Source organism: Sebastes umbrosus, chromosome 13 (genome assembly GCF_015220745.1).
Source record: "Sebastes umbrosus isolate fSebUmb1 chromosome 13, fSebUmb1.pri, whole genome shotgun sequence".
Taxonomy (NCBI): Eukaryota; Metazoa; Chordata; class Actinopteri; order Perciformes; family Sebastidae; genus Sebastes; species Sebastes umbrosus.
In genome coordinates, this window is record NC_051281.1 from 13,695,174 (window position 1) to 13,707,545 (window position 12,372).

Consider the following 12,372-nt stretch of genomic DNA (forward strand, 5'->3'; position numbering starts at 1 on the left):
GTGTATATTAGAAGGTTAATTGTTTGCACACGTGTTTCATCTCGGGGCTCCGCGGCGGGATCAACACCTTTTGTAATAAAGTAAGAATGACAGGAATGGGCTCCTTGTGTCAAGTCAGTGGGCCGAGCTTATCTGTTTGGCAGAGCATGGTGGTCTTTGTGTCTGGAGGAAATCCTGTCACAGAGAGAAAGAGAGAGAGAGAGAGAGAGCGAGAGAGAGAGGGAGGGAGGTGGCGATGGACGGTTAAAAAATAGTTTCTCAGTCAAATGTCGAATGTAGGTCAGAAATGAGCTTCCAGTTCGACTCTTATCTTATGGGATGCCTTTGTACTGAACACGCAGCACATATGTTCGTCCTTTAGCTCCTGACTGAGTGTCCAAACTCAGCCGCAGATCTTTGGTCAGGTCAGGGCTTCGGGAAGGGAACAGGGTAGGGCCCAAGGACTCTCAACATATAACATCATTTCCGCATCCAGACTCTGTCACACGGCCATCATCCTAACCACAAACCAAGGCCCTGCTTTATTCCTTCACCGGAGTCCTTGACTGCTCATATAAAGAAGGGTGGCGTATGAAAGAGAGGTCGGCAAGCTATTGAGGTGCAGCTTTGTTTTCTTTATGGCTGTCCTCCCCGACCAACGAAATTCTTAGTCGACTAACACTCATACGATTTTGTAGACTAGTTGATTAGTTGATCTAATCGACAAGTCTGTAAAACTGAGTTTCCCCACAAAGAATCACACAAAAGTACCACTTCAAATCTCCAGAGATGTGCTTTATGATAACCTATTAGAATATCGAAGCTTTTAGATATGCGTTTCTTGGAAATAAGTCATGAAAAAATGCATAAAAAATGACTAATCAACTTAAGGAATCTTAGTAGACTAAGACCAAAACAACCGATTAGTTGACTAATCAACTTAGAAGGGGCAGCCCTGGTTTCATTTGTGGAAGTTAAGGGCATTTAGCTGAGATATGGCACTGAATAGCTTTAAGGCCCAGACACACCAAGCCGACATCAAAGAACTAGTGTTGCGTTGCCTCACGTCACCTTTGTCTTGGCCGACAAGTTGCATTTGAACACACTGCAAAGACCTCAGCTGACGGCCGACTACCATGTATGTTCTGCGCCTGCGTGACAGGAAATAACTCTCCACACCAGCGGGTCGCAGTAGTCTGTATTCGTCTTTCAAAAAGGGAAACCGGAAGACCAAGGACGGCGGATAAACAAGCTGTTGTTATGGCACATACATGAAACAAAGCGGCGTTTGCCGACCATTTTCACACCTCTCTCCCTCACCACTTCATTCCGGACGGCCATGTCGTTGTGAAAATATCCATGTATTGGAATGATCAGATGAGATGAAGATGAAAAATGAGAAGAGCCTTCTGTGTTGCCCTCTTGACTCGTTTATTTGCTTTCCGTGGTGTGTCAGGGCCTTTAGTTGGTCCTGAGGGCATGTGTGTTGACGTGCATGGCTTGAGCTGTAAGTGGTGCGTTAAAGGTAGAGTTATAAACGACGTGTGAGAGGGAACATATGAACTCATCCTGAGATGATGTGTTTGATGTTTCCATGGTCAGCGGTGGGGATTTTTGTAGTGTGAGAAGTCGACCGTGTGTTGTTAAAGGGGCAGGAATGACTACGACCGACGGAAACACCATCTCTCACAGCTAGAAAGGATTCACAGCAGCAGGTCAGGAGGTGAGAAATGAATCAGACCCCACTTCTTCTTTATCGTCTGAACATGACCGGAGAATACCAACAGGGTGTTGCTCTCACCGCCCTCAGTAGGATTTAAGAAAATAACATTTGGTTAACATGATGTCACATTTGTTTAACTGAAGCTGGATTGTCTCATATGATCCTCACATGCGAGCTCAGGATGTGCTGGTCATCAGGCGTAAGACTCTGCAGCCAGAATGACAAGAATGTGAGACTGAAAAACAGACCGACTCCACCTCCTGACCTCATGTGATCCCCTGTTCCTGGATGACATATCTGCTGAGGTTTATTTACATTTCCTGATTCAGTCGTAATCTTTATTTAGCCCAGCTCCTCTAGAGGGTTAAGGGTGTTATGTCTGTCAGTCTGTCTTTGTCTGTGTCCTGGTGTCTTTACACTCGTGTGCAGTGTCAGACGTGGTTTGGTAAATGCATCCCGGCAGCATTTTCCCCTCGGGTGGGGGAGGTGGGATATATACCATTATCCATTGCTTCAGTGCTCATACTAAGGTGCAGCTCCCTGTCTGAGTGCTCGTCTTGCAGACTCAGTGTGTGTCTTTACCCACATTGCCTCGGCTGTAACAGGCTTACATGGCTGCTGTCACATTAACCATCATATCAGCATTCATCACTGTCTCATCCCCCGTACACCACAGGCTCTGAGAGGACCAGCAAGACACACTGAAGCTCAGATAAATATCTTGTGGCGTTGTGTGTGTTTGCATCCATCTGTGTGTGTGTGTGTGTGTGTGTTGTGTCCAGATGGCACCAGCTGGATTAACAGTGTGTGAGTTATCCCCAGAGGGGCGCACAAGTAAAGAAAAGCAGGAAGAGGCTCTCTGTCACCTGAACTAAATAACTCCCGCTGGCGATGATGTCATCTTCGCCTTACTGAACAATGACAATGAAATTGAACTGTGTCAGTCTACGAGGCACACATACCTTTTTTATGCATCAATCATTTGACACATAATACATAATACATAGTACACATACAGTATGTAATATAGCTATAGCTCATATTTTATATCTGTTGTAAAGCAAACGCAGTGAAATTATGGCCAGACATTGTTTTGTAATCAATGCAAAGCAGAAGTCGATTAATCTATTATTAGACAACTATTGACAATCGAGTCATCATTAAAGTCATTTTTCAAGCAAAAATGACAGAAATTCCCTCCAGTTACAGTTTCTAAATTGTGAGGATTTTCTGTTTTTCTTCGTCTTATAGAATACGTGTTAGTTGCAGACCTTAATTAATATGATTTCAGTCATTTTGCTAAAGAAGAATACCGCATTACATTAGTTTATTGCACAAGATAAAAGAGCCCCCCTGGTTCTTATTAGGGCCGCCCTCCACCAAAGAAATTTTAAGTCGACTCTTTTGATTTTGTCGAGTTTCTCCACAAAGAATCACACAAAAGCACCACTTATATATTATATTATATATTGTGTTTACCAGAGATGTGCACGTAAATTTCTTGGAAATAAGTCATTCAGCATGAAAAAAGCATAAAAAACAACTAATCGACTAAATAAATCTGAGTCAACTAAGACTATAACAACTGATTAGTCGACTAATCAACTAAGAGGGGGCAGACCTAGTTCTTATATTCTTGTCTTCTTCTGCACAAAATGATATTAACACAATAAACATTACTCTTCGGGTAGACGCTTTGCTTTCACACACTCACCAAGTGTGATTTCTGAAGTTGCAGCCGTACAGTCTCTGTGTGAGGTTTAAAATAGGTCATTGATGGCCTCGCAGTTTTTTTCTGGATTATTGGTCAATGGAGCCATTATGTGGGTTTTTATGAGAGTGATGTGTATTCACGAGTGCGCTCACAGAAATAACACACAAACATTATCACTGTGTGCTAAACAAATGTTTTTAGGCTTTGGGTTTGCCATGTTTTCTGATTTTGTCTGATTTTTGAGCAGAATGTAATGTAAAACTCTGTTATCTGTTTTTACAATCTTCCTCATTAATAAGCCTAACCCCCCATTCATGTCTCGGGGGTCTGGGTGGGATTCCCCCCCTCAGCAGATGGACTCACTGTAAGACAGAGAGAGAGAAACAGACAGTGATAAACAAGACAGTGTTTGTGTTCACAAGCCTGTCATTTTGTATCTGCCCATGTGTCTTTTCTAAAGGCCTGAATATATCCGCCAGTAAGAGGCCACGGAGTCACAGAGCCTGACGCCGCCTCCATGTGAATATTCAGCAGGGCGGGTCGAACAAAGCAGCAGCAGGGTGTGGTTTCAGCCAGGAGGAAACAAAAGGAAAGAGCGTTACAGCTGCAAGAAAGTTTAAAATTCAGATTGTTGCTATTGTGTCATCATCAGGAGAACTGCTCCCGCTATTTAGTCTGCATCATTTTGGTGCCACATTGATGAATTTTAATTCATCAGAAGGAACATTTTCTGTCTAAAGAATAAATAAAAGCATTCAACATTTCAGAATTTATCACGACTCACTTGATAGTTTGGCTGCAACTAACGATTACTTTTATTATCAATTAATCTGCTGATTATTTTCTTGATTAACCGATCAATTGTTTGGTCTATAAATAATGCCCCTCATAGTCATCAAATAGCTTGTTTTGTCCACACAACAGACCAGAACTCAAAGATATTCACTTTACTATCACATAAGACAAATAAGAGCGGTGAAACCTCACAAATGAGAAGCTGGAGCCAGAGAACTGTTCATGTTTTTGCATGAAAAATGACTTATCTGCTATTTTTTTCAGATCTGATTTAATATGAATAGTGCTAGAAATATTTAATTTCATTTTTTTTTATTTCTCTGTTTAAAATACTTAATATTTCTCCTTTTTGCATAATTATTTATCTGTTATGAAGTAAAAAATGTCAAATTTCATGATAAATATGATTAAATTAACATGAGGTCTCTACTATCCTCTATCTGCGGTTTTGAGTAAACCTTTTTTTTTGGAGCAGACCGGACGGCTGTGCAAAAGGTTGTGGGTTTTTATTTTGGGCAGTTTTATTACAGAAGGAAGGAAGAAATAAATGAAGAAAGCAACAAGAAAAGGAAACACCAGCAGAAACAACTGTGCGTCTCTCTCACGGCTCAGTAGCTTAAATAGCTTCATCACAAAATCCAAGACTCAATCAAAATTATTAATTATATATCAGCCAAAGTTTCAGTTGTGTTGTTTGCTTGTCTGCTGCCTCGTGGCCGGCGGCGTCGTGTAAAGTGTCAACACCAGGCCTCATTTGGAGAGGATTGATTTGTACAGTGAACATTCTCACTAATCAATCACGAGTCACATGTTGTTATAAGCGGCATGAAATTATCTCCAGCCGTCATTACACCGCTCAGATCATTAACATTGACGAGGCTCCGTCCCCACGTGAAACATTGTGATAATTGTCTGACACAGCGACTGAAATCATGAAGTAATCACTTTAATTAGAGCCAGTGTGTGCTTAAAATAAATTTGCTTGGTGTGTTTTGATCTATGAATTCATAGCAAACTGTGAGTTGTATTCGGGAAGTTGAAAATCCATAACAGTCGACACACAGTGTTACATCACTGCTGAGTTAGTCAGGCTTCTGTGGGTAGCGCCACGTGGGTCGTCACTGCTCTACAGCTCCTGTAGGAAAAATGTTCCAGTTTGTATAATTATTATAATGGACACTAACAGAACATTATGGCTCCTCCGAAGGATCGAAATGGAAATTGTAAAGAGTATATAGTCTGTGTCTAGACCTTATCTGCTCTCATAATCCATCTTAGTTTCCTTTTAGCCGGATCTACTGGATGTTATAAATGTAAATCATTTGGAAACAAATCTATGAAGACATAAATAGATAAATATGGATGAGAAATGCTGCGAGGACAGAGCTCAGTGACTGATCTCACAGGAATAAAACCAACTCTGATAAAAGACCGCAGTGGGGTAAAAACAGAGGAATGTGAAACCTCTTTTGATGCTAGAAACTCCAGCTCAGTTTTCATCTCAGCATCTCTGATGTTTCAGGCATGAAGAAGTCCCTCGAGGCTCACTCTGTGAAATCTGACCAGGAAATTATCCAAAGATGAAAAACAAAGGTCACACATCATATGATGCAGAGACAGACACAGAAACAACACACACTGTAAATTATCTGCACACACAAACACATAAAGATATGAAGAGACAGTTCCTCTCTCTTGTGTTTTCTGGTGAGGGTGCTTTCCGAGTACGCAGCTCATTGTGTGTTTGGCTAAAGCAGCAGTGTTTGTTTTCCTCCTGTGAAACTTGAGGTCCTCGCTGCAATCGAGAGTGTAACATGGACCTGTAGGCTCTCCTAGTAGTTTGTTATCCTGTATTATCTTTGCTCCCATCCACCTTAGTGTAACTTTGAACCTGTGCTGCTTTAGGAATGTGAAGAATGATAATACAGTCTGGCAGGAGATGCATCCCAGATGTCTTTGGTTTGTTTGATTGCGTGTTGGACTCAGTGTCGCTCCATCAGTGTCAACAGAAAGGGACCTAAGACGTGCTAATATTTTCCATTTCACAGCACATTTTTGTCAATTAAATGAAAGCATGAATAATTTAAATTAGGTTGTATATTATATATATGAAAAAAATATGATATATCAAATGATAAATTATTATATTGTCAAATGCGGTGCAATAACACGTCCAACAAAGATACAAAACAGCTGCAACTGCCTTTTTAAAGTGACACTATGTACCTTTTGAATGAAGAAATAACACATTTGAGTTGAATTTATAAGCAATAAAACCAGCTCTACTCAGAACACTCAGAATTTGTCTTGGTCTGGTATGACCACTAGCTTATGGTGGCTAATGTTTATGTAATTTAGCAAACTTTAGATAGATGTTGCTGCGTGCTACTGTTTGACTCTTCTCTACTTGTCCTACTGTTATGTTTTATATTTACCATCATACAATGTTCTCATCTCAATCAAAACAATTACAAAAGACTGAGTTTGGTGATGTGGTGAACTAGCGTGGGATCATGGGAGTTGTTGTCTTCACAATCATTGTCGTCATTGCACTCAGCTTTGGTTAAGTTTCCTTCAGTATTCGTCGTTCAGGAGGTTTTTTACCAGGAGCCGAATCATCCGCAGATGTCTCCTCCTCTCCAAAACAAACAGACCCAATGATTAAAAAAGTGTATTGTAAAAATGTGGCTTAAAACTGGGAAAAAAAAGTAAATTAATGACAGCTTCTGTCAGACAAACACAATACTGACGCATGCACAAAGGGGATATGATGTCACTGACAGGCGACCAAATGAAACAGGCCGTTACCCTTTATTGAAATGACATATTTCTCTAGGTTTGAAAATTGTTGAAAACATTTAGGATAATGTAAGTACACAACTCAACAAAATATATTACACAGGTCGAGTCATTTTTAGACATTTTAATACGGAAAAGTTACATGTTATTATACCTTTTAAAGATCATGAGCAAAAATCCCATTGATGCTTCAGATTGAAGATATAAAGTTGGTTTTTTTTGGCATTTTTTGATGTGTTTATCAAATAATGTGATTTTTTTTCACTCTTTCTTAGATAGATATAATATGGTTTTGTATGACGACATTTTGGGCAGCGATCCACAAGAGCCCAGGTGTTGATAATGACATCAATCACATTAAGCGAGTGATGTCATCGGATGTAAAATGATAATACTGGTTAAGGATGTAAAACAAGAGAAAAGCCTGTTTGATTTATTAGTCAGTTCGTTTTGGCCCTGGCTGGTGAATCAGAGACAATTTGCCAGAGAGGAGAGGGTGGGGTTAAATCCGAATGTTTAAGGACATCTGGCCGTAAATCTGCAAGCTTCTGCTCGATGGATGACATCACTGCACGTGCTGCTTTTCTCCCCGAGGTCCTCTTCACCCTTTCACAAACCTTAATACCACAAAAACATGATGACCGCATTGTTATTGTGCTATCGTCTCAGCGTACGCCCACTCTCTAATGGCCATCTAGAGCTGAAATGGACCAAAGTCAGTTTATCATGTCACACACGTTTATGCAGATTTACTTAAGTTAATGAATCCACACATACATATCAGTGCAACTATTACAGTTTTTAAAATACAAACCTCAGCAGCGTCTCCCAGCAGCCCCTCTGCGCTGACTCAGCAGTTTCCTGAAAACCAGCGTCTGCTCCCAACTGGGACACAATTGAATATGCCAGAAAAACCAGCATTACCAGCAGTAATGCACTGGGACACCACAGCGCCCAGCTCCTTGTCCATCAGTATTGATCTCAACACAGCTTCCCATCAAGTGACCAACACAGTTGTAGTCTGTCCGTTGTCTCTTCCATTAGAGTTCTGATAGACAGAAAGTCTGCGATGCTCTCTGTGGATCCATGTTAGTTAATGAGACTGTTTTCCTGTTTCACTGCCGCTATAGAGACACTGCTTCTTCTTATTCATTCCTTCCTCTTTCTCACTAGCTCCCATTTGATCCATTTCAAGTCAAAACTGTAAAAATGGGCCTTGAATATCAAGACAACATCTCCAATCATCACATTTAGGGAAGACCGGAGATTGTAGTAACACTTTTTGTTAGCGCATCAGTAACTCAGTGGATGTTTGTGCTAGATCTCTCAAACTTTTGTACACGGTACCCATAATTGTCTTCTACAAATAAAAGTCACTTGGACATGTACTACACAACCACGCATTGGGTGAGTTAATGTAAAATGCAGAGACGTTACACTTCTCCTGTGAGCTCAAAAAGGAAATGTACGATATTGATGACATCACCGCAGCTCTTTTCTGATTGGTCAAACTGACAGTGTTACAACAAACCTGGGGTTACAATATTCTCCGGTCTCCCCTACTGTACTGCTTCATCTTATTGGAACTTTTTGCAGGAATGCGACATGTTGAGAGATTTTTGTACGGAGACTAAAAGGTGGATCAAACAAATCGAGAGACGTCCGGGCATGAGTCTGACTGGGGGCTCTCTACCTGTCAGGTATGCTGGCAGCAGGTACAGGCAGGCACTCATCAGGGACTCAATCTGTCATTTTGACCCCAGTTTTATCCTGTATTATCGCTTCAATCTGTCATTCATGAATGCATGTGCCATGGTCACAGTGGGAAAGTCAGATCTGTGTAAACTTGTCTACCTGCTTCTGTATTATTAGTGCTGTTCAGCGCCTGAGGCTGTTGTGAGTACACTGTAGGCCTCTGGCTGTCTGCTGCCTTTGCCAGCTGTGTTGAGAGATACTGAAAGTGAGCGTGAAGTCGTTGCCCAATGTAGTATTTAAGATTTATGGTGCCGTTCACCTTGACAGTGGTGCATTGTTGTATTAAAATTAAATGTTTATTCTAGAGCTAAGAAAAAAAAGTCAAAATTCTCTGATTGCAGCTTCTTAAATGTGAAGATTTTCTGGTTTCTTTACTCCTCTATGACAGTAAACTAGATATCTTTTAGTTGTGGAAAGACATTTGAGGACGTCATCTTGGGCTTTGGGAAACACTGATCGACATTTTTCACCATTTTCTCACATTTTATAGACCAAACAACTAATCAATTAATCGAGAAAATAATCAACAGAATAATCGACAATGAAAGTAATCATCGCTTAATCGATCGTCCACAATTTTGATAATCAAAAGGCTGGCAGGCACTAAATATATCACACTATAAATGTCAATTTCATGAGTGTGCTTGTTGTTGAGGCCGCCATACTGATTACATTGATCACGTGATAAGATGCGCCAGGATCTGGGTGAATTATTGCCCCGACTAAACAGTTTCTTGCCTGAATCGATAAACCGTAGATTCATTTATCAAATAAAAAACAATAACTGTTCAATTCCTCAAATATAGATGAGTATTTTATCTTTTACATCACTGAAAACTGAATATTTGGGGGTTTTGGGTCCTGGGAAATCTTCTTTTTAATATTTTCAGATATTTTATAGACTAGAAGATTAATCGACAGAACAAAAAAATGATCAACTGATGATCGATAATAAAATAAAAAAATTGTTAATGTATTCAACTGTCGTCCTTCTGTTCCCGTCTGTTAATTGTAGGCAGCCGAGGTGCAATTTAAACGCTGATCTTACAGCAGTGCTTAAACCGTGCCAGCACTCACTGCTTTTAGTGTCAAAAATATCAAAGTGTCGATACATATTGATTCTGAATATTTGAACCGGTTTCAATACTCATTTTCTGCAGTATTGATACTCAGCTACAAGCTGCGCTTTCTGCCCTCAATGGTGTGTCAAGATCTCCCCCTGGTATCGAAAATGGTATTGAATATTGATATTCTTCAAGGTTTTGTATCGAAGATAAAAGAATCCATATTGTGACACCACTAACTGGTACAAAGTGACATTTTGTACCCTCAACTGAATAATTCACATGATTCATGCTCCCTAATTGATGCATGTTCAAGCTGTGCAGGCTGCTGGTTTACATAGTTTAAGCACTGACGTACAGGATTATGAAAACTAAATCTTTGGACATACGTGTGTTTGTTGTTCCAGGTGATCTACCTACAGACGGTGGAGCTGAACAGGGAGACGGTGTACCCGATGCACCCCAGCAGCATCCACGGAGTGGAGGACATGTCCACACTGGCAGAGCTGCATGAAGGCGCCATCATGCACAACCTCTTACTGCGCTATCAGAAAGACAACATCTATGTAAGGCGCTGCGCTTAATCTTCATCTTTAAACACATTTACCACCATGATGGAAGCTGTGGGTCTACTGTCTTGGTCAGGGGGGGTGTTTTTCATTTTTATGGGAACTGGGATGTTCAGCGCACTGAGACGGAGATTTTAAAGTTTGACAAATCTGGAATCATCAAACCAGTAATGTCACTTTTTGGTGGGATTTTTATTTCATACAAGGCAAACGCAACAACAATATGTGTTGTGTGAGTAAGGAGCATTTCTCTCACATTCTTGCTATTACAATGCATGTATGAGCTGCACAGCTGAATAAAACAAGTTTACAAGTTTAGTATTCAGAGCTGTTTGTTCGACCCCGTCTCACTTCCAGGATTGTTTTCACAGCAGAGCACTTAAGTCCTCTTGAAACACAACCCGGGCTTTATTAAAATAATCATTGCCCACAGTCACATGGTAACTATGTTTCTGGAAATCCTATCTCTCTAATCTCATCTCGGAGGGTTTGTAGCGGTCTGTCTGCATGGCATCGCAGAATTATATCATTGTGGGAAGATGACCCACAAACACACTTTTGTTAGGCACTCCCCAAAGCGCATTACCCGAGCAGGAGCAGTGGATCCTAAAATACTACCAGCTTCAGTGAAAGTAGGCCATATGTAGTAGTTTAATAGGTACTGTGTCACAGGAAACTGGGTGAATCTACAGAACTGGTAGTGTTAAGTAACTGTAGATAAAGATGTAAAAGTTGCAATTTCTAGTATAAAACAAGCATTTTTTCTTTCACAACATGTGTATTGTGTTATCTTTGACGGCTAATCTGTGTTTTTCTCTTGGTTTTCTTCTCTCTCATCTCCTCTTTCTCCCTCATACTTCTGTCGTACTACTTTTTCACTTCCCTCAGACCAACATAGGTTCGATCCTGGCAGCAGTGAATCCCTATAAGCAGATAGCGGGCCTGTATGACGGCACTGCAGTCGACCTATACAGCAAACACCAGATGGGGGAGCTGCCTCCTCATATCTTCGCCGTGGCCAATGAGTGTTACCGCTGCCTGTGGAAGAGACACGACAGCCAGTGTGTTCTCATCAGGTCAGGATCCACATTTAGTAACATTATTACCAAATTATTGTAAGCTGCATGACACTAGTCCATACTAGACACTTCTGTTTCCATTTATGTATCGACTTTAGGGCAGCACGATTTTGAAAAAATATTTAATTGTGATTATTTTGACTGATATTGCAATTGCGATATAATTTGCGATATTAGAGGGTATAATTATTTTTACATCATTATTCTCAGTTTCATTGAAAATGTTTCATATTTTCTTAAGTCTGTAGAATATGATGTGTAGGCCAGGGCATCTGCAGCACAATATTTAATTTGAAATCAGATTTTAACACACATTTCACCTCTAACAAATATTGCAATTTGCTCCTCATCCTGCAGTTTAAAAATTGCAGTAGGCCATATTGCGATTTCGATAAAATTTTGATTAATTGTGCAGCCCTAATCGACGTCTCTCTTTGTCTTTGTGTCATCAGTGGGGAGAGCGGTGCCGGGAAGACGGAGAGCACCAAACTGCTGCTGAAGTTTCTCTCAGTGATGAGTCAAAACTCAGCAGGAACTCCTCCGTCAGAGAGGACCAACAGGGTGGAGCAGGCTCTCGTCCAGAGCAGGTACTGTCTGAACCCCGACCTCATTCAACAATCAACACCTGCTATCTTGTCCCCTTTACATTTTGAAAGTGTGAGAGCGATAACCTTGTATACGTTGTTATTATTTGTATTATTTGCACATGTTGATATGTTTAGCAGTGCTGTAGAACTTGAGATCGGTCTTGACCTCTTTTTGAAGGTCTTGTCTCAGAATCGACCGCAGTTTTACTCGGCCTTGTCTCAGACAAAGAAGACTGGATTTTATTTTAAGACCTGTCAAGACCACAACTGCTTGGATAGCACTAAACTGCCTGTGCACTGTGCTTCGA

At 40.7% G+C, this 12,372-nt stretch overlaps 1 protein-coding gene across 1 annotated transcript in view; it reads left to right on the forward strand.

Annotated features, from left to right (window-relative positions):
- Positions 1 to 12,372, forward strand: part of myo10l3 (myosin X, like 3) — a 65,326-nt gene that overhangs the window by 18,880 nt on the left and 34,074 nt on the right. The window contains exons 3-5 of the mRNA XM_037789947.1: positions 10,237 to 10,395; positions 11,287 to 11,474; positions 11,930 to 12,064. Coding sequence (XP_037645875.1) covers positions 10,237 to 10,395; positions 11,287 to 11,474; positions 11,930 to 12,064 — 482 coding nt within the window. The remainder of the gene's footprint in view (positions 1 to 10,236; positions 10,396 to 11,286; positions 11,475 to 11,929; positions 12,065 to 12,372) is intronic.